At 41.7% G+C, this 22,658-nt stretch overlaps 1 protein-coding gene across 4 annotated transcripts; it reads right to left on the bottom strand.

Moving 5' to 3' along the window:
• Positions 1 to 1,358: 1,358 nt before the first annotated feature.
• On the bottom strand, positions 1,359 to 20,743 carry KATNA1 (katanin catalytic subunit A1). Of its 4 annotated transcripts, XM_084512405.1 has the most exons (12): positions 19,759 to 19,864; positions 18,289 to 18,558; positions 16,400 to 16,574; positions 15,554 to 15,711; positions 12,336 to 12,519; positions 10,679 to 10,800; positions 9,337 to 9,442; positions 8,966 to 9,124; positions 7,725 to 7,851; positions 6,072 to 6,206; positions 5,674 to 5,800; positions 1,359 to 1,694 (listed from the first exon to the last, which is right to left on the bottom strand). In XM_084512405.1, exons 3-12 carry the CDS (start codon positions 16,568 to 16,570, stop codon positions 1,496 to 1,498), a joined length of 1,488 nt encoding a protein of 495 aa, XP_084368531.1. In that variant the 5' UTR covers positions 16,571 to 16,574; positions 18,289 to 18,558; positions 19,759 to 19,864; the 3' UTR covers positions 1,359 to 1,495. The 4 variants fall into 4 exon arrangements, with proteins under 4 accessions (XP_084368531.1, XP_084368529.1, XP_084368532.1 ...); XM_084512403.1 differs by lacking the exons at positions 18,289 to 18,558; positions 19,759 to 19,864 and adding an exon at positions 20,333 to 20,743; XM_084512406.1 differs by lacking the exons at positions 18,289 to 18,558; positions 19,759 to 19,864 and adding an exon at positions 20,333 to 20,460 and having other exon boundaries at positions 12,336 to 12,508.
• Positions 20,744 to 22,658: the final 1,915 nt, after the last annotated feature.

The following is a 22,658-nucleotide window of genomic DNA, read 5'->3' on the forward strand; positions in this document are numbered from 1 at the left end:
TTTTTATGGATTGTGTTCTACAAAGTTACAAGGCTCAAGGAAAGAGATATTACCATCAGTTGCAGGAAATTAAGTGAAAAAATAGTGTAGATCTTAAACAGAAGCTCAGCATTTACCAGACAACACTGCTGTGCTACAGAGCCGGAGCTATCGTCTTAAAGAGTGTTAGTGCCACTGTTCTGCTTTAGCAGGTCCCTGGTTTTCCTGAGTCAAAAAAATTTCCTGCCTCCCGGAGGAGCGCTAGTTTGAGCTGGGACAAGCCTGAACCATTTTGTAAAGCAATTTAAAAACTCCTTACCGTAGCCAACAAGTTGGGAAAGGGCAAGAGGCCTGCGCACCAGTTGTGTTGGTTCACAGTTTCCAGACACAGGAGTTGGAAGCGATTTAAAAACAAAAAGTTACTGTAGGAAAGTAGTAGGGTTTTTTTCTGGTCAATTGGCTGGTTTGTCTGAGAGGCATTTCTGGGTTCATCACACCAGGTCCACCACGGGACTCAGGCGCTCTCAGCACTACCTGCATCTCCGCGTTTTCCTACCGTGCCTTGTCACCAGGCCAGCGTGAAGCCCCTTGTCATTGTGGTGAGCTGTCACTCATGACCTAGCGGTGAATTTTAAGTACGTTAACAAGATGTTCGTGATAATGGCATTTATAGAACTGTGCGCTTGGGGCTCCTTTGCCTTCCCCTCTGACCCCTGGTTTTCATTACCATTTGCCCTTTGCACCTGCCTTGCAGCACCTGGAGAGGCACATAAGCTCTTTCATTCAGCACACGCCTGCCAGCTGAAACAAGTCTCCGCGTAATTTGACTCATGGGCAGCACAGTGCTTAGCTGCAAGAACCGCAGGCAGCAGCGCTGAGAGGAGCTGGCTGGAAGGAGTGCTTCCAAAATAATGGGTATTCTGAAGGAGATGGACAGAAATCATGGATGTTTCGGTTACTATGACAACTGTTAAAATCTAACGTTATAACCTAAATGGTCACTGTAGAACCACGCTCATTCTGTCCTGCATCACAAACCATTTCTAGGCCATTAATAACAGAACCTGTACAAAGGTTAAGGGTAAATTCTCTAAGGTCAGTGAGCAAAACCATCCATTTATCCATTTAACTGTGCTCTCATCCTGTTTTCTAGCTTTCAGCATCCCTTACATATTTAGCAGTTTTTTTGTGCTTTTTTTTTTGTTTGTTTGTTTATAACAGCTGTTTTTTCAAGAGCAGACCCTCTGATGCATATGTTCCAGTATTAATTTTAACTCATATTTTAAAACCTTGAAGATTAAAGCAGATCCCACCAATAGCTTTCGCATTTAAGAAAAAACAGGTAACTGCTGAGCTACTTCAGAGACAGCTAGAGAGAATTTGCATTTTAAAAAATATTTATTTAGATATCTGTTGCTCTTAAATTACAAAAGTTAAAAAGAGCACACAGTGCACTGACACACTAACTACTTCTGAAGCTGTTTTAAGACGTAAGGTGACTTCAAGGTAAGACAACTCAGCATGATCCAAATTCAACTATCCATTTCTCATATTTCTCAATGTCCGCAGCAGATACAGATTTAGAAACTTTCTTTAAAGCTATTTCAAAGTCTTCCATAGTTGTTGGCATGTGCATTTCATCTCGGGAAAGATTTCTTATTTCTTCGGGTGTCAAGCCTTCGATACGCCTTCTCATAGCCATCAACGACGCATCTCTGTTAGGTACGGGGTGGGAAGGAAGAAAAAAGAAGTTACCCGATAGAGGATGGCAAGTTCCGTTGTTTGAACATTCCAGTTAAGCTTTTCTGTCTTTTTTGAACGTAACAAGTAATTTTAAACTTTTATAGGAAGATTTCTAAGTGCCTGGAGAGCCGGCAATACCACGCCAGTCATATTTTTCAAACACTGATTTCTCCTCACTGGATCTCTGAGTGGCTCTTATACTAACTACACCAGCTGAACAAATGAGGTAAAGATTAACCAGTTTATCTAAGGCTAATGCATGCCTTTGATGCAGCTGCTGCATTTAGCATTTTTAAGCAGGAACAAGGTGAAGTAATGGTTCACTACTCTCAAGTATAGAAGAAGGAGCTGGAATGTTTTGAATGTTTCCTGGTCCAAATACGCCTGCATCAAAGAAAGAGCAGTCTATGTTATCTACCTCCGATACATTCAAAGCTAAACAGTAAGCTACAAAACCTGTTCAACCTTTGGCTCCTCGAACTTCTGGTCTCATTAAGTATCAACTGTTGCACTTGCGAAGACATTTTCTTGCTGCATTGTTTGACTGCATTTGGATTTCCAATGTTAATACAAGTAGCAGCTGATGAGCTGAATGCCTTCATAAATGGAAAATACAGATACTGCAGTTCCTGCTATTTCACTGTTATAAAGCTTACTTTAAAAAAAAAAAAAAGTGCCATTTTGTCTAGCAGTAAAAAAGATGGAAGGGCAATTCAGGCAATATCACAATAGCGTATCATACCACATTAGTAGGTGTGGATCCAGAGGGGAAAAAGACTTGTACAGTCTTCTAGGAGGATTTAGAAAGATATTTTTGGCATATTCTGTTTCAGTTTTTCCCCCAAAGGAAACCATAACTGACAGAGTTCTGCGTTCTAGTTGCTAACAGTTATTTAGCAAGCTCATGAATAATAACTAGAACTTCAGAACAGCAACAATGAAGAAAGAGTTGCCTTGTTAAATTCTATCTTAGTCAAATGTCACCATGCGTTGCTGTTACGTCGCCATTTGTGATCTAAAAGCCAGTTTTACCCAGCCTGCAAAGGGGGAAAGAGAAGCAAGCCATGCATCTGATTTGCCTCCAGTCAGCAGTTCACATGGAATAGATAAATAAATAAATAAATAAGTCATCAGGCGCAGCTGCCACCACTTTCCTACGTGAGGTCACTTTGCTGACATTCCAGCACCGACCACCACCTCTGACTGCTTTCTCAAATGCACTCTGAGAGCCTGGCGAGCTATGTTCAAATAATAAGAAGCCACCCGCTGGAGTCTCTTCCATTCCAACGGCCTTTCAAGCTTAAAATTCTGCTCAAACAGCGATTCAAAGTCAGTTCCTACTGACATCTAATATGCAATTTAGATGTGATTTTACATTTCCCAAATATGCTTTTTTAAAATAAAGGTTCACCTTCATTTTTCATGGCCTCATGCTTACTGTTCGGATATCAGTACTGCACTGATATCTCTGACTGTTTTTCACTTTGGCTCAGCAAACTTTGGATTTTACCTCAAGTTCTTTAAGGTAGCAGAATAATTTGAGCAAGGCAGAGTTCTTGGCCCAACTTAAGTTTTACTTATCACTAGCAAGTACTGTTAAATTCAACAAATCTGAACTTGGCCTATGTTTATATACCAAGGCTGAAACACAAAAGCACTTTAAGATCAGCCATATGTCTTCTTGTCTCAATGTATATGAAACAAACATGTCTAATATCTGTCTTCCCTCGCATCATTCACAAACTGTAAACACACAGGCTAACCTAAGTACTGTCTTCTTAATTTCAAGTCATTTCAGATCATGCACATCCAGATCCCAGCTTGTCCACATTTCTGGTTGCTGCCCCTTCATGCTAAGACAACTGCCCCCAGCTGAAAGACTCAGGTGTTTGTTTGCTTTCCTATACTGTTTGTCCAAATGAACTTGGATTAAAAAATAAAAAGCAACAGTATACGAGTATACAGTTCACTCATACAACAGTATATGAGTGAAATTCACTCAAAAACATTACAATTATTCCGACTTTTAAACAAGTGTGCTAGTATCCAGTGCAGCATTCATTACAAATACCAAGCACTGTATCTGTAAAAGCAAACAGACTGGAAAAGGCAAACTGCAGCTAAAATGCACAAACTAGCAGGCCTAATGCACTTTTTTCATAACATGAACTTATCAGCACAAACTCCTTTCAAAGCATGACCCACACCAAAACCGAGCAGAACACCACCACAAAGTCATTTCACAAGCAGAACAAATCCGTACAGCACTGACTGTAAGCATGTAACATGCTTCTCCCAGCCACTGTGTAAAGTTCACTCCTAAATGATACCCAGCCTCCGAAATCTCTCTTCAGCCTTAGGTGACCCTTTGTGCTTCGGTGACAGTTCTGCCTACAGGCCATCAGTCACCCCTGCAGCCTGGGACGTCCTCTCAGTTGTGCTGACAAACGTTTGCAGAGCTCTACTAGAAATCGAGGCGAGAAACGGATCTGCGTTTGAGGAAAGCCATGAAGTGTTTTAAAACTGGAGCAGTCCTCACCCTTCTCAAAGCACAGCCCCACAACAGTTGTGTTGGCACAACTCGGAGGCCCAGCCTAGCACAACCTGCCACTCTTTAATGCTACCTCCAGAGCCTGAAAGCAGTTACATGGGTGCTTATTAGAGGACAGCAGCATCTTGAGAAGTTTCAGTTGTCACTTGCTGCTCATTACACAGTTTAGCACCTCTGCAACTGTGCCAATGCAAATGTTTAGATGTAAAATCTAATATTAGACTCTTAAAAGAGCAATCAACAATTGGAAAGGGAAGGAAAAAAAAACTGGGGGAAGGCTTAGAAGGTATTTAAGTGATCGCATGCAAACATGTATTCTTGGCTGCATTAGGCAAAGTACTACCAGCAGATTGAGAGAGGTGATCTTTATCCTCCACTCGGTGTTGGTAAGGCCACACCTGGAGCTCTGTGTCCAGCTCTGGGCCCCCCAGTTCAAGAGAGACATGGATGTACTGGGGAGAGTCCAATGGAGGGCCACAAAGATGAAGAATGAACTGCAGCACCTCTTCTGTGAAGAGAGGCTGAGAGAGAACTGGGACTACTCAGCCTGGAGAGGAGGCAGCTCAGCAGGGGGATCTCAAGGATACCTGAAGGGAAGATGCAGTGAAGATGGAGCCAGGGTCTTTTCAGTTTTTTTTCTTTTTCAGGCTCTTTTCTTTCTTTCCTGAAGCACAGAAGGTTTCCTCTGAACATGAGGAAGCACTTCTGTGCTGGGTGGATAATTAAGCACTGGCACAGCTTGCCCAGAGAAGCTGCGGGGTCTCCTCCTTGGAGATCTTCAAAAACCACCTGGACACAGTGCTGGGCAGCCTGCTCTGGGTGTCCCTGCTCAAGCAGCTGGTCTGTGGTTCTATACTGAGCAGAGGTGGAGATGGCAGAGATAGAAGGAAAGTTTCTTAAGTCAGCTTTATCACTAAAGCCAACAATGCTAGGTACACAGCTGTTGTGCTGTCACAACATGGTCTGCCTTGTGTTTATCACAAAGAACGCTCCATGTTTTTGCTTCATTAATTCTGTCACTATCACCTGTTACTCCTTCAACAGAACATCCATTTGTATGAGCTCAGTGGAATAACTGCAGCTCTACTGGTTGAAGTCTACCATCCTGTGGATATTCCTCACACAAGCATTTTGGTGTACATGGTGTACATGAAGGAATGTGGAATTTTACCTAAATCACAGCTCATTAATACGTTGCAACTGCTCTTCATCATTGTCATATGACAATATCAAATAGAAATACAAGTAAACATGAATGCCGTATTTTACCTTTTAGCCATACATAAAAGACAAGTTATGGTGTATTCTCATCCAACAATTTTAATCACATAAATTAGGTTTAAAACAACTTTCTCAGAGTTTGTAGCAGCAATAACACAACCGATGCAAAGTTCACATACCTGCATACGTTGGTAATGTCTGCACCCGAATAACCCTCCATTTTTTCAGCTATATTTGCAAGGTCAACATCGTCTGCCAGTTCCAGCTCCCGAAGATTTATTCTTAGGAGTTCCTCTCTACCTTTTGCTAATTAAAGAACAGAAAATTGACATTTACAATCTGCTTTCTGAAAATAAATAATGAATTGAAGAGGGATAAGGAGGAAGGATAAGGAAATGACACTGCACTTGCTACAGAAGTGTTCAGTGTTTCAATTTAACCTGATCCTGAGTTTGTAAATAAACCTGCATATATGTATCAAGACTTTTTTTTTTTGTTAGACAATCAAAACTAAATGAGTTTTGATATAGTTTTTATGTTAGTCTTTTCAGTCCCTTCTCTCCCCAGGTCTTTATACCTGATGGTAAAGGAATGTAGATTCTCTTTTCTAGTCTTCGCCTTAGGGCTTCATCAATATCCCAAGGAAAATTAGTAGCAGCAAGTACCATGACCATCTTAGATGGATCATCATTTTCAGTGGCCCCTCCAACACCTGCATTGGAGAAAAGAGTAAAATGTACATATGTTTTATTCAGTTTGACATACAGAGAGAACAATATCCACAATTCTATAATATTAAAGCAGCTGTCCAAGTGCAATAATAAAAATAAAGTGCAATAAAGTTCAGGTTTTCAACTGTCTGCCAGACTGCAAGCAGAAATTCAGACTCAGTTCAGTGGGGAGCAATGGCACAGGCTGTACAAGATCAGGAAGTCCCTCCTATCATGGCTGGAACACTTCTACAGCAAAGCTATTTCCATTTCTGCCACTACAGCGTTTTGAATTTTCACACCAATGTCGTGTAACAGCACGCAGGGGCCGGGCAGTGCGCGCTAACAGCCGCGCCAAAGCAGCATTATTCCCTAACAAAAGTTTGTTCACTTCTGAATTCAGGCCAAATGTTTCACATACTTAAGTAGATTCTTATGAACTGCTGAAGTGAATGTTCAAATTCAGTGGACTAAATCATAATTTTTAGACAGTGAAACCACCTCAGCCTCCAAAGCACTGTGAAATGGCTGCTGAACGAAGAAGTTGTATTTCATTAAACTTGCTAGGATCTGCACTTACTGTTTTGGCATATAATCATAGGACTGGGCTGGGGAATAGCCACTGTACCTAGTCTGCCTCAAAATTTGCATATAAAGCACCATTTATGAACTCTCAAGTAAAAGGACTTCAAATAGTTGTTACTAACAAAATTAGCTTCTATACACATTTGAGTTATGAGAATAGCATTACAGCTCTGCTGCTCTTTAAACTCAGACATAAAAGGGTATCAACATCAGAGAACCAGAACGTGTAAGTTTTCTGACTCATGGAATTGTATCACAAATTACTGCAGAGATTAGCAATTTTTGGTTGCTCCTTTCTGCTCCCTTCTTGCCAAAAAGGTAGCAAAAAGGGTGCTTCTAACAATATTTTAGTTACCTACTTTTAAGCTTCATTGATTTGCTGAATATTAAGCAAATAGCTGTAATGAACACAGTGCTTTAAGAAGAAAAGTCTCCCAACCACTTCTACAAAACTATTTTCTTTGTTTTTAATTTATAAACTTAGGAGGAAAAAAAATCCCAAAGACATTAAGTATATGGATTACCTTTGAAGTTTAAATTGGAACAGGTGACAGTTATTTAGAACCACTTCTCTACAAGTAAAAAGTAGATGGGTACTCTAGGTAACAACTTAAATGCCATGCTGGCTGCTACATTTATACATGACCCATTTATACTTCTCTCTTTCTGCAGTTCTGAAGTCTTGCATTCTCCGCTGAATCTTCATTGTTGTGGGTTAGTAATATAAGGTCTTTGCTCAGATACTTAAAGACAGTTAAATAATTGGTTTCCTTTTTTATTTCACATGGGCAGTTGGAATAGTGTATTTGTGTGTAATTGCCCCAATTTTATATAAGTCTTTGAAAGAAATTACATCTGAAGAATGAAATTTGGATTTTTTCCCCCTCCTTCAAGTTTCCTTCAGCCCAGAAGCTCCGAGTGATCAGGATATTTACCATCCATTTGAACTAGCAGTTCTGCTTTCACACGTCGGCTAGCTTCATGCTCCTCTGAGGTTCCCCGGCGACTACAGATAGAGTCTATCTCATCAATAAATATAGTTGTTGGGGCATAAAATCGAGCCTGAAGAAAGCAAAAGATAAAGCAGAAGCTGAAATGGCAGTCTACTTCCATTTAAGAAATAGCAGCATAGTTGGAGTTGAGTAATGACATACTTATCCCAATGAATCAGCCCAGAAGTATCAAACAATACCTAACCTCCTGCCTCTTGGACCACCACACAGAGCTATAGAGCAGCTGTGCATCCATTAATGACATTTGAGCAGAACATTTAATGGCAGTCATAACTGCTAGGGCTATTATCTTATTAAACATTTTAAAAAAACATTAGGAATATCATTTTTAATTTTGACAAAGTCATCACAGAACACTTGAATAAGCACTCAGGTGAAGTTAGGACTAACAGCAGGCTAGGACACCGTGATATGGAACCTGTCCAAGAGACAGGTCAACTGCAAGATAACCCTAACCCTTCTGACAATGGAAGAGGTCAAACAAAAGGGTCTACGATAATAAAAGTCATTGCCCTAGAGCATTTATGATGTGCTCCTTTGTGTATATGCATTTGTTTAATTGATGGTAACGATATTAACTTATTAAATATCATCACACTATACTGCAAAAATTTTCTATTTCCTGATTACTGTAATTGCAACTCTGCTGCCCCCTTCAGCACTTGGCACCCTGGCAAACACTGCATGCAAGCCTGGCAACAAAAAATACTACAGTGTTCTGAGACATCTTCAAGCATTACATGCTCTGAAGCCAACTATATAATTGGTACAGTTTGGAAGTCCACTTATCTTAAATACAAGTCAACCACAACAAAAAACACCCATCCACAACAACAAAACACAGCCTACGTAGGGTTTCCATCCCGAAAGCAATTATTCTCCTTCCAAATTTACCTACAAGCTTGTCCTACAGCACTCATCAGCTTATAGCTAGCTATCTCTAACAAGTTAACCCTGAAAATAAAGATGACCCCATTTGTCAGTTTAGAAGGTGTTCACTAATAACCGTATCTTCAATGTACATAGCCAAATCAGAAGGTCCTGAAGTGTCTGAAGTTTGGAAAGTTCTCTCTTACATGTGCTATTAATTCTAAAACTTGGCAAAGTTTCACTATTCCAGAAGTAATTCTACTTCATTATTTATGTCAAGAAACTCCAATCACCATTTCAAACAGTAGACGAACAAGCTTCTCAGACTCTCCTCTGTATTTTGAGGTAAGCGTGGAAGAAGAAACATTGAAAAAAGTAGTCTTGCATTCAGTTGCTACAGCTTTTGCCAGGAGGGTCTTTCCAGTACCAGGAGGACCAACCATCAGCACACCCTATTAAGATAAAAAACAACCACATTTAAATACAGTTGAAGACAGCATTTATCTGTCTGATACCTTTATTTTGTTAGTACTATTTCCCATAAGTATTGTTATGAAAAAGTGAAGAAAATTTATATAAACTGTAAGACACCTGTAATTTCTTGTTGCTCCAAGATCCAATCTCAGAATCCTACTTATGATCACAGGATCAGATTTTTTCATACCTTCCATGGTCTTCTAATTCCCTTAAAAAACTCCGGCATCCACATCGGTAAAACTACAGCTTCCTTGAGCAGCTTTTTAGCTTCTACTAAATCAGCAATATCATCCCTGACAAGAAAGAAAAAGTTATTTGACAGACTCAGACAGACTGCAAAAGAATCAGTCCACAGCTGAAATCAGTATGCAGCTGAACTCATTGTTATATACTGGCTCTTCAGTAATTCAGACAAATGAGTTGGATTTAATTAAGTTCTAATGGCAAAGGCCTACAGCCACAGTTGTCAACCATCCTGTGGACTCCTGCTGGATGCTAAAGCAAAGAGGCATTACCTATCTCACTAAAGCACTGTTGTTCTTATTCACAGCAAGAATAAGCAGAATAAGGAAACCTGGGTAAATTTAGGCTAGTCACAGATGATGGTTTCCTCTTTTGCTAAGAAGTCGGCTGCCTCTTAAAATTCAATACCATCTTCCATCATTAAGAGAACAATTTACTGAAGACCAGTAAATGGAAATCAATTGAAATAAATTTTTAGAATTATTTTTCAAAGCTACAAGTGTATTAATTCTTAAAAATCTTACAGGCTTGTCTTATTTCCTTGAGGGTGACTCTCAGGGCATTCTGCTTACAGCGTGCACTCAAGTGACATTTTGGTTACAAAACATACGAGGTGGAAAGTCAGTTTTAAATCTGAAGTTGTAATTTAAGATTCAGTATAAAAATTGATTCGTATATTCACATATTAAACTGAGATACATGATAGATTTCCTATGCATACAAAGTTGTCAGGGTTTGTTCTTTTTTTTTTAAGCCTACTTCATTTGCCAGAGTTTTGCTCATTTAATCCCCACAAAAATCACATAAGCTTGGAAACATTCAGAACACAAAACCTCCTTTGTATACGGTTTAATATTTAACACATTTATGTAAAGGGTCTGACACGTGGTTATATTTTATACTGGCAGTCATATCACGTCTAGCAAGAACTCAAAGGGTTCCTAAATTGATATAACTTCCTTGTTAATTCGTCTTCTATCTTGATACAGCCCTGGGTAACAAAACAGGTTTTAAATTAAGAGACGCTGTCAGACAACAGAATCTTAGACATTACAAAATAGTGTCTCACAAACTGGTATCAGGACTCTTAGAAGAGGCTGAGTTTTGTATGGGTGAGGAAAAAAGTTCTAAAAATATTCAACTACACAAGAGGCTTAGCTGACTATTTAAGGAAAGCTTTTATGTACTTCTTATAGGTGAGCATAAGCTAAAATATTTAATTCTTATCATAATGTACAAGAGAAAAAAGCAAACAATTCAGATCTGGCAACAGTATTCAAACTTACCATCGAATGTTGGGATTCTGAGAAATGATATCTCTTTCCAAAGCTTCTACTAAATCTTTATCATATCCAGTACTATCAAACTTCTTTGGTTCAGACTCTGAAATCTCAGATGCAGACTTGTTCTACATAGAAGGGATATAGCAGTGTAAATATGCTATAATGGTTATGCTACTAATAGGTTTTCATAACAAGACCACAAGTTTCTAGAAGGCAATATAAAACAGCACAAAAGTTATGAGGCATCTATATTACTGCTGCACTGCAGTATTTATTTGGTTCACTCACACTTCCATACTGCTCTGGTCCCATTTCCTTCTCCCCAAAGCCAGCAAGCAACGATGCAGTTTCTTTGCTTCAGTAGGTAATCAAAACTGCACACACCTATCCCAATATAACAACATCTGCCTCTTCTCACAGAGGTGTTGAAAACTATCCACAGTATTTAGCTGGGCAGGGGGAATTCTCTGTGAAACTGGATTAGCCTAGCCTAGCGTGACACCTTCTAACTCACATCTCGTAGGTATCATAAATATGTCAAGTAGACAAAAAAAAAGTGAAGCAGGACTTTCACACGTAGCTTGAGCAAAGCTGATCCACACGAAGACCATAAAAGCAATAGAAAAGCTAAATAACTTATGACAAGAACATAGAAGCACTTTTGCACTAAGCAGAAGCAAAGAAGCTACACAGCTGAGTAGACTTACACAGAAGAGATCACGCAACTGAGAGCAAATAAAAAGGACTAAACATATCCTTTCTTTTATACACTTAGTAAGCACTAGTTATGACCGAACTGGAAAAGAAAAAAAGAAAAACAAGAAGAAATCCATACTACCCTGCCTCTGCATATGTACGTCCTTTGAGTGAGGATCTTTACTCAAAGAGAATATGATTTAATTCCTACTAACTAGAAGTATCAAACTTCATCGGTAAACATTTCTACCCGTGTAGTTTATACTATCTGCACAGGCCATAACACCTTGCCCACACCATAAGGTTGCTGGAACTAAGAGAAACTTTAGTACATGGACATGAATACAGTGTCCTCGGTATGATCCCTTACTATGATCATTAGCTACATTTATGGAGACCAGAACAAAATTTCAAGCACTCCAGTAGAAAAGAATAGATCCCACATCACTCTCTTTCATGGAGCATGTCAGGTTTTTGTTTGCTCGGGAATCTGGAGCTAACAGCACATCTCAACAACAAGAACAAAAAGTAGGCAAAAGCGTCCCTTTAAGAATAAATAAATCTGGAAATGCTTTGGAACAGACAAGTTGATCTCAGTCTAAACTATATAAAAGCAATAAAAAAACCCACAGGGACATCGCATTTGAATGAGCTCCACCAAGCCTGTTGTCAGTAATTAAATGGTATAATCTTAAACTATTATCTCCAAATTGCAGTGAACAATCCCACATTTGGCAGATCACTTCCTCTGGATGGCTTTATTACTGGGTTTCTGTTTGCTTAAATTAATCCATTTTGTACCCTTCGGTAAGCAAGACTGTCCATAAAGCAAAGATATGAAGTGAGATTAAAACTGGCACACTGACTTGAAAAGAAAAAACATCTTATAGGCATCTAATTTTATAAAATACTAAAGTAAACAAGACTGAGTTTCTCCACATCATGAAGCTATCTGAAAACTTACCTTTTCCTCTTTTCCTTTATTTTGCTGCTCCTTTTTTTCCCGGCCGCGGACTGCCTTCCCTTTATCATTGGGATTTCGAGAGGATGGGCGGTGAGGGCCTCTGACAGCTGCACTTATGCGATTATTGTGACCTCTGCAATCGCTGCACTGAGCAGACTGACGTTTTCTGGGTCCTGGCGAAGGTCTAATTAGTTGTAATATATGCAAAAAGCCTCAGTGCAAAGTCGCTGGTGAGCACTAAATAACCACATCAAGTGGTTGCAAGCTATAAAAAACATTTTGCTCAAGATAAAAATCTATCTGCATATATTGATGTTGCACTCAGTGAAATTAAAGGCACCAACAACATGACGAGTCACCATACAGAACATGTAGGTCAGAAAGAAGACAGACGTTTTTAGATAGGCACTAAACATTCACTTTCCCTTTGCCACAAGCTCAGGGCTCATTATTTGCTTAAAGCAAGCTTCTTGCTTTGCCTATTTCACAAATAAACGTAATTCTAATATTTTGAAGCTTAGAAAAAGAAAAAAATATATATACATTTCATTCTTATCACAATTGTTCTCACTTCCAATTCAAAGAAGCACAAGTGTAAAAATAAGTTCCCAAGAAACATCTCAATGAGAAAAAGAGTCTGATCTCTCCCATCATTGCCTATCATTCTATTGCTGGCTTAACCTAGGGCTAACTAAAACAGAAGCCAACTCAAAATGTAACACAAAGCTATCAGATTTTAACTTCAGAGAGGTATCGTTTTTGTTTTAAAGGGAAATACAGAGAAACACACACACGCACAAAATAACTTATAAAAAGCATTTCTGAACACCAATCAAGATGTCTTATCAAGATTTTCAAAGGGAAAACACATGCTATTTTTTAACCCTGTCCCTCAAAGCTCTCCTCTCAGAAACTCCAGCTTGCAAAAAATACTGTTTTGGACACACCTGTTACCACTTACATAAACATAATTATTTAGGTTAGGTTGGAAGGGACCTCTTGACATCATCTAGTTTAGCCCCCCTACTCAATCAGGGTTAGAGTGAGCTGCCTAGGGCTGTGCCCAGTCAGATTTTGAGCATCTCTAATGATGGAGACTCCACAACCTCTCTAGAAGATCTGCATCAGAGTCTGACCATTCCCACAGTAAAAGAGCATTTTCTTATGTTCTGGTGGAATTTTGTGCATTTTAATTTGACCTCGTTGCCTTCTGTCTTGTTACTGGCTACTAATGAGAAGAGTTTGGCTCCCACAACTTCATTCCCTCTCATCAGGTATTTATGCACATGGATAAAATTCTCCTGAACTTTCTCTTGCTCAAGTAATCACCTTTGGTGCCCTGTGCTGGACTCACTCCAGTAAGTCGATCTCTCTCATACTGGGAAACCCAAAATAGACAGAGCACTCCAGATAGACTTGCCTCCAAATAGACGTCATGCCACCGATAACAATCCTCTGAGCCCAGTCATTCAGCAAGTTCTTAAATCCACCTAGCTTGTCCACTTACCTAACCTGTACTTTGACAGCCTGCCTACAACAACGTTGTGGGAGACAGTGTCTACTAAAGTTGAGGTAAATAACATCTACTGATCATCCACCAAGTCAGTCACCTCATTGTAGAGGGCAATGAAGTTGGTCGAGCATCACTGTCCCTTTGTAAATCCATGTGGACAACTCCTGGTCACCTGCTTGTCCTTCATGTGGTTGGAAATGTTTTCCAGGAAGATTTTCTCTACCGTCTTCCCAAGGATGACTTATGTGTAGTTCCCTGTGTTTCTTCTTGCCCTTCTTGGAGGCAGGAGTGATACTTGATCTTTCCCAGACTTCAGACACCTCTCCTGGTCACCATGGCCATTCAAAGAGTGGCATCGCAGTGACATCAACCAGCTCCCTCAGCAAGCCATCTGACACGTGGACTTGGGTACCTTCAGTTTGTTCAAGTGCTCTCTAACCTAGTTCTCCCCCAATGAGGGAGAGAGACTTTGCTCCAGACTTTCCCTTTGGTCTCAGGGGCCTGGTATTCCCAAACACCAGCTTTATTGGTAAAGGCTGAGACAGAGAAGACATTAAGTACCTTGATCTTCTCCACATCCATCCATCCCCTGCCCCATTCATCAGCAGGCCCACGTTCATTTATGTACTTACAGAACCATTTCTTGTAACCCTTCATCAGATTCAGTTCCAGACTGGTCTCCGCTTTTCTAATCCTTTTCAGATCCAATATATCTGACTCCTCCTGGGTCACCTCTGCACACTTTTGGTCTAAGTTCACTTCAGCTCACCCATGCAGGCCTCCTGTCACCCTTACTTCACTTCTTGCTTGTCAAACTGGACCCTTCTTCAGCTTGGAGGAGTTGATCCTTGAGTATCAGCCAGATCTCCTAGACCCTTCTCCTCTCCAGGGCTGTATAACATGGGATTTTTCCAAGCATCTCTGAGGTTGAAGTCAGCTCTCTTGAAATCCAAGGCTGTGGTCATGTTTCTCTTCTTTAGATCTCACACTCTGTAATATTAGTCACTGCAGCCAGCGTTGCCCTTGTCCTCAGTTCTTCCTTACAGTATCTCCTTTCAGTATCGTGTACAAAGCATCCTTCCTTGTTGGCTCCTTAATTACCTGTGCTAGGAAGTTACCATCAGTGCACTCAAGAAATCTCCTAGATCGTTTCAGCTCTGCTGTGTTGTCTTTCTAGCAGATATCAGGCCCTGGTAGGTGCAAGGCTTAGAGTTGTTTGTAATGAGACTGCTCCAAGTTTCAAACAAACGCACACAACAGCAGCATATTGTAGCATAACTGACCAGTTCGTGGAGATCAGGGGACCAACTTGCTACACGAAAAGAACTGAACTTGGCACTTCAAGATTTTCCCATTACTCTGGTAACATTTCGTCCTTGTCGTGTCAGATACATGCAGAATCGTTTTAAAGTTGATGAAAAGAGCAATTCAGGAATAGACTTGAGCTTCCACAGAATGACAAGTTTAACTCAACTCAGAAAAAAACAAACAAATGCATGCACAAAGAACCTTGACATTGGTCAGCCTATAAAGGACAAAAGCCTCAGAACGTTCTGAAGGACAATGCCTCAAAATGGCATCTCCACCACCATGGTGTATTATAAGTCATACAAGCTCTGAACAGAAATTGCACAGGAGCAGGCTGAAGTCAAAGCACACTTTACACTGATAAATGTTAATTTAATGTCTCCAGGTTTCTTCTTACCTCCGTTCAGCAGGTACTGGCAAAGACCAGACTTCTGCATCATGAGCTGGTAATTCTTGTTGTGAAGCTTTCAAAGGAGTACTGTCTAGTTTAAAGCTCTCTAGTGTTTTCATTATATCTTTCACATGCTTAGCTTCCACGCTTATCTCCTGCCAAACCTGATAAATAGAAAAAAAGGTAGATTACACACAGTGCAAGTAAGTTTGTCGTAATCTTCTGTTTAAGCCTATGTAATGCCTGGATGGATTCCACAAGGTTTCATAAGTTACCTCATCCTACTTAAAGAGACAAGAATAATGCACATCAGATATTAAAAATGTTCTTCTGCCTTTCCCAGCACACTTCAAGAATAAAAAAAAAGATTTTGAATTTAACACTGAAAAGATTTCTGACAAGTTTTCTGTATTAAGCAATACACATGAAAAGAGTATGACAGAAAAGAGTGCGACCTTATCAACTGAATGTCAATGTGGAAATGATGGCTTATGTTAAGGATAAGTTAACGTGGCAGCCACAACTCAGTTTCTATTAAATGTCTGTTAAGTCACACTACTGGAACAGAGAGAAATATGACTATTCAAAGTAATACTAGCTAGAAAAAAAAGCTCCAGCATAAACAGAAGCTGACAAGCCAGATATTGCACTGGCTCCCATAGCTGAGTTTCACTCCCTATTTGTCAGTGTCAGAGCCAGAATTCTTAATGAAGCCTTACACATGTCTGTAAAGTAACACTAAAGTTTATCAGAGAGCAGTGCAACAATTTTTGAACTTCTGTTCAATAAACAAGGTGCTCTTTGCTAGTTTAATGTTTTACCCTCAAAATGTCCCAGAAAAGGATTATTTACCTGTTGCCATTTCTGCTGCAGATAGGTATCTCTGACAGAGTAGAGGTACTTATTCATCTGGTCAAGAACTCCCTGGTAGTAAACCAGTGCAGAGTCATAGTTTCCCAATAAGGCATACTCACGAGCCAGCTTTACATTCTCACTGATCATAACAAGGCTCATGTTCAACATGAAGCTGAAAAAGACAGTAAACACATTAAGGAAAAAAATCCCACAAGCCAGGAACAGAGCAAATTTTTGCAACTATTTTCACGTGATTGTTACCCCACTGGGCACATCAAAACACAGAAACAGCAAAATACATTGGTTAGAAAAAGGTTCCAGAATGAATGTCAGCCATGGAAAAGGAAAATTGCTTCTCTATTGGTAGAAGTGGAACTTTTCACTTCATGCGATGAGGATTCTGTTCAAAATTATATACAAGACATGCAGATTTAACACGCCTTTACAAACCGCAACTGCATAATCTCCTCCCCTCTTCATTTGGTGTTTTATTGTTAGTGCTACAACAGCCCCTGTACTACAATGATCTGCAGTTAAAAACAAAGTTTTTCCTCCAGATACATAGGGCTCTGTTATTATGTTTTGCCTTTACCCCATATATAAGCTTAACAGCCTGATTCTGCATTGTGGATAACATTTTTCCCTTTTTTTTTTTATTTTATTAGATCTTCAGTTTTATTTAATATTTCCTTAAAACAAATATCCACCTTCCATGCCCACCTTGCCCCTTCCCATCACCCTCATTTTCAAACATCAGAGCCTCTGTTTTGAGGCAGGTAAGATATCACTGAAATGTAAGGAAAAGCCAGAATTGAATGCTCGCTGTGTGGCTGCTCACTTTATTTAACATATTGTTCAAACCATGCTAATTTTCCCACAAGCGCTTTTTGGGAGCAAACACTACGGAATGTGACCTCTTCTACTTTGTAGCATTAGCAGAATCTGTACTCTTAGATTAGAATAGCACAGAATTATTATTTGCACGAGTACTGCAATAGCTAGACTAGCTAGCAAGTAGATTTACTCTTTACAGTCCTGCCTTCATCCACAGAGCAGTCCTCCTCAGGTTTTACCCATTATTTACACATCCTATGCCCTTGCTCTCCAAGATACCTGCACCACCTCTACTTTCCCTGTTTCCTTCACACCAAGAATTGTCCTGCTCTCCTCCAAGTTTCCCAGACCCAAGTACAGACAACATCAAAATAAGCAAATAAACAAGCCTGCAGGAGAGTCTTCTTGCTCTCGTTTCAGCACCTTTACCCAGCACCAGTAGGAAGCAACTGCAAGCAAGCAATTACTGCTAAGCCCTGGGATGAAGCATACTTGATACAGATCAACTATTTAAAGAATGTAAGAGGCACTGAACTCACGCACGCAATAAACAGACTTAAGACTGAACAATTTGAAGACCAGGTCATGGTCAAATTTGGACACATTAGCAGAGGTTTCAGAAGTCACACTGCTAAAATGCGAAGTCCCCACCGTGAAGATGAGCTGCTATGTACCTATCAAACAGTTTAAAAGCTTCCACTCCTCCGTTTTCTGTTCCCTTCCCCAGCAGCGTTACGCCTGAATACACAGCTGATCCGCTCTTGAGCCAGCAGAGCCTTTTCCTTCCTTTCTCTTCCTTCCTCAGCTTCCCTCGAAGCTGCAGAGAAAAGTTTCTGCCCAAGTGGCAAAACTTTGCCAACAGGACAGCTGAAGGTGGGCCCGGCAGTGGCTGTACCCTCCCTAATCTCACCCTGGCCAGAGGCTCGCCGAGCTAGCCACGGGGATGTGTACAAGCTGATAGCGTGAGCGTGGCCAGCAGCTCCGCACACCGCCACATCCCACTCCAATTAACCTGCGGAGACAGAGCTCGACTTGGGAGTTTTGGTTTTTACCTCAGGAGAAAGAGCCTGAAGGTGTTTGCCAGCTGCCGGATGGATCATCACGCAGATATTACTGAAGTTTTTACTGCTATATTTAGGAGCAGGCTTTTCCACCCGTGCTCATCCTACCAGATACACCTGTTTGCCTGTCCTGTGAATCCAAACTGATGACTAACGCCTCTGAAATCACGCGTTGAGCAAGATGCTAATAAAGGTTTTAAAAATCAAGTAATAGCAAGTTACTAAAGCCAAGCCAGACTTTCAAACACCGTGAGAAGTCATCTAGAAAAAAAAAAAAAGAAAAAAAAGAAAAAAAGAAGAAAAGTAAAATGAAACAGTGTAGAAACACTTGGCATTATTAGAGTAATCACGCAGAACAGCAATTCTGCGTAAGTATTGGGGTGGAGGGGGGCAACTTTTACAAGTGGAAAAAAACCAATAGCAGGAATCAAAAAAAAAAAAAAGGTACTGAGGCTAGGTTAGGAAGAGATGAGAGCTCAGGACCCTGATGACAGTATTGCACATAACAGACAAACAAATGTGATTTTAGAGAATAAAAGATGGACAGAAAAAAGGACTGGACACAGAAGAAAGATGAGCTAACATCTAACAATGAACAAAATTAGAAAGTATCCTTTGCAAAGGACCTAATTCCAAACTGCTTAATTTTTAAAGTATTTTCAAATACCTCGTGCTGTCACGTAACAGGATGTCCAAGCAGCAAGGCTGCACTTATCAGCTATGACCTTCCCGTGAATCATACCCAGTGAAATTATCTACGTCCCAACAGCAACAAGCTTGTAAAGTTGACAAGGAGCAGGACAGAAGACAAATAACCTCAGTGCTTTGTCTTGTGGTTTAATTCTACGTGTACACACACACTTCACAACACTCTCTCTTCACACTAGCTGTGAGCATTTTGGGCTCCCACAGAGCAACACAAAAGAAACCCATCAAATTAACCCATCTCCAGTAACAGAATACACTTCACCATTTGCCCCAAGCACCCAAAATACTTCCAGAGTTTGAAAGAGCCAGGAGCAGCATGGGTTGAAACTAAGGGAGGTTCAAGGTATCTGCAGCTTTGGAGAATGAGGTTTGGGAACTTATTTTTGTTTTTTTAGTTTAAAGGTAACAGCCTGACCATCATCATGGAAACACTGGGGATGTGTCATGTTTTCAGTAACAACTTTAAGGAATTATCAAGAAATACCTGAAGTTGATCACGTTACAGTATGGGAAGCTGAACACTACAAAGTCCCCCATACACATAAAGAAAAAAATAATAGTATTGAGATGTTGGGAGGGAAGAATGAAGTCAGGGTCTATCAGTTTCTGTGTAGGACCCACCGGCTCCTCTGGTGACTCAGAGGACAGCACAAGCCCTACCAGGAAAATATTTCTGCAGAGTCCCTCAGACAGCCCTTAATGCCTGGACTATGTCAGAGTCGAGCCTTGGCGAGGTGTTCCTGTTCCCATTACCCCAGTCTGCTATGCAGGCTTCGACATCAAAGCAGCCACGTGAAATGCAGAAAGCTCTCTCAGCAAAACACGGAAAAACCCAAAGTGCGAGCTTTCGGGAACCAATTTTTGCCCGCAGCGTTGTGTGACGGGACCACATCGCCTCGGAGCTCCCTCCCAGCTGTAGCATCCTACTCTCAAACAGACCTGTTGATAACAAATGCTGGAGTTTGGAGCGCGGCTGTGCCAAGTACCCCAAACACCCTACAGGTGCTGGGTTATGGGGCACCAAACCACCTGCTCGGTGCGTTTAGCAGTGAGGGCGGTGGAAGGCAAACACCACCCCACAGGGGCTGCCCCCACAGACACCCACCGCGCACCCCCTCGGCGGCTGCAGCGGGGCCTGCAGCAAAGCCCCAAGGCGGATTGCGTGAGGAAGAACCGAGAAAAGTCGGGAAAGAGGGAAAATGAGGAACGGGGAGCGCCCAGCCCAGCCAGCACAGACCCCGCTCCCCGCCCCGAGCAGCGGCAGCCCCGCACCCCGCGCCCCCCGGGGGTCCCCACCCCACCGCCGCCTCCCCTCCCCTCCCCTCACCTCAGGGCGGCCGCGCCGCTGCCCTGCCGCGACCGGGGGGCACCGGGGAGCGCTCGGTACCGCGCTGGCGGCTGCCGGGAGCTCCGGGGCCGCCGCTGCTGCCTCAGACGGGACGGGAGGGGAGGGAGGGACGGGAGGGGAGGGAGGGAGGGGGCGGCCCCGCCTCGGCTCTGCTCGGCCGCCTCCTGCCGCCGCCGCCGGTTTGAAGGCAAATCCGGCTGCGTCACTTCCAGCCCCGCCGCCGTGCGGGCTGGCGGCACCGCGCCGCACGGTTAATGCTCGTTTCGGCGCTGGTAGTGAGGTTTCGGCTGTTTTCTTTAATATATTACTTAAAAAAATATATAAAAATAAAAAATAAATAGATAGAAAATGTTAAAAAAGTGTAACTGCATTGGCCGGGAATCGAACCCGGGCCTCCCGCGTGGCAGGCGAGAATTCTACCACTGAACCACCAATGCGGCTCCAGGAGGGGGCTCCGGGGCTGCTCAGTTAAAGGGCGCGGGGCCGGGCCCTGCCCGCGCTACCGGCGGGCTTCAAACGGGGCGGGACCGCCCCCGCCCCCGCCCCGCCGCGGCCGTTTGAAAGCTGGCGCCGGCCGTTGAGGGCAACGGCTGGGGACGGCATTTTATCGACGTTTTTTTTGTTGTACGCTTCGTTTAACGGCACGCGGAGCCGCCGCACGCACACACGGTGTTTTAGCTAAAGGCGCGCAAATCCCCTTTTTCTCATTTGTTTGATTTTCCGGTTATAAATTCACTCAGAAATCGAGCAGAGCCCAGCAGGTGGTAGGGGCTGAGCTCACCTAACGCCACACAGCTTCCTCATTTCAGCCCGTGCCATTCCTACTTGTTTATTTACTCGTAAAGCTGAGTGAATTCCTCCCCAGAGATACGGTGGCATTAAACAAATTACAGTAACACAAAGATGCCTCGGCCATCTCAGGAGCTCCCGTTAGCAGGGCTCTGAGGGGACCTCACCACCAGCCTCCCAGGTGATTTTTCAGTCTTTCCTCTCTTCCTCAGACCAGGCGTTAAAGCACATGAACCGCCCCTGGCCAGAGGTGAGGAGAAGGAAGGAGAAAGGTCCCACAGCAATAAAGCATATTTGTGCTCCTGAGGAGGAAGGATTTCACACGGCGAGGAACGCAGCGCCACCAGCACAAGCAGGGCCTGCTGCAATATAGTTTGCAACCTGCAAAGAGGTGCTTTATTTACATATTTACTTCCTGTAATTTAAGACAGGTTTTTCCTAGTGAAGAGCATGCATGCATTCCTTCCACAGAGCATGCGCATTTCCTGCTTTGCAGAAATCTCCAGATCTTGAAACTGCTATAAAGGGTGAAGTTCTGGGGGAAAAAAATGCATCGTGTACAACAGGGCAAGGAAATCCAGATACCAAGCTCAGCGTGGCAGGGGCCACAGAACAATGCCCTTGGGTACTGTGTCCCAGATGGAGCAGTGACTTATCACCTGTCTAAATAGACTCAGTTGCTCAGCAACAAAGAGGATCTAAAGGTTGGGCACAACAGAGCAGCTTTATGATAGTCCATAAGGGCGAACTCGAAAGACCTGCAGTCCTACGTAGTCCTAATTATGTTTATCTCATCCATTTTACTCTTGGGATATTTACCTGTTTGATACTGTTAAGCTGTCACTGATTTAGTTTGTGTTTAATAAATGTCTGATCTTAAAATAGCCCTTTCTATATTAGTTTACTTGCAAGATAAAGCTGTTGATGAGTTTTCAAAATTGTGTTACTGTATTATACCATTTGATTGATATAAACTGAAGAAGGGCAAACTCCAGCCCATAAGCTGATGATGAATGAAAAATAGCTTATATACATATATTTTTACATATATATTCTCCCCCCAAACCCAAGGAAGAAAAGTAGTAATATACGGACTCTACATTAAGACACTGTTTTCTGTATGGGTAGTTATAGATGTGCATTTAAATAAGTGGACTTTCTTAAAGACAATTTTCCCTCCTCCTAATAAACATGAAAGCTGGGATATGTTGCATCTCTTAAGAGAAGGAATAGCTTTATGATACATAACATATGCATAATAAATAAGCAACATTTTAATTATTTCGATGAAAAAGGCAGCAGAGGACAGGGAAAGAGCACCAATAAATTCAAATCTTGAATATCAAAATGTATACTTTTGAGAACACATTACAAACATGAGGCAATAGCTAACTACAATAACATTTCTGCTTTTAAACACACACAATTATTTTGTTAACCAGTAGAGCCGCTGCAGTATAAAGGGAACTCTGGAGAGAGGGGTGTGAAGGAGAACAAAAAAAAAAAAATACATTTG

This window comes from Aythya ferina, assembly GCF_964211825.1.
Source record: "Aythya ferina genome assembly, chromosome: 3".
Taxonomy (NCBI): Eukaryota; Metazoa; Chordata; class Aves; order Anseriformes; family Anatidae; genus Aythya; species Aythya ferina.

Bases quoted from the DNA above. Each gene is read 5' to 3' on its own strand.
- KATNA1 (XM_084512403.1), bottom strand. From the start codon at position 16,570: ATGTTGAACATGAGCCTTGTTATGATCAGTGAGAATGTAAAGCTGGCT. The intron at 12,520-15,553 runs GTAAGAAGAAAC...ACAACTAATTAG, and splicing joins CCAGTACCTGCTGAACGGAG to ACCTTCGCCAGGACCCAGAA. The intron at 9,125-9,336 runs GTATGAAAAAAT...TTATCTTAATAG, and splicing joins GAATTAGAAGACCATGGAAG to GGTGTGCTGATGGTTGGTCC.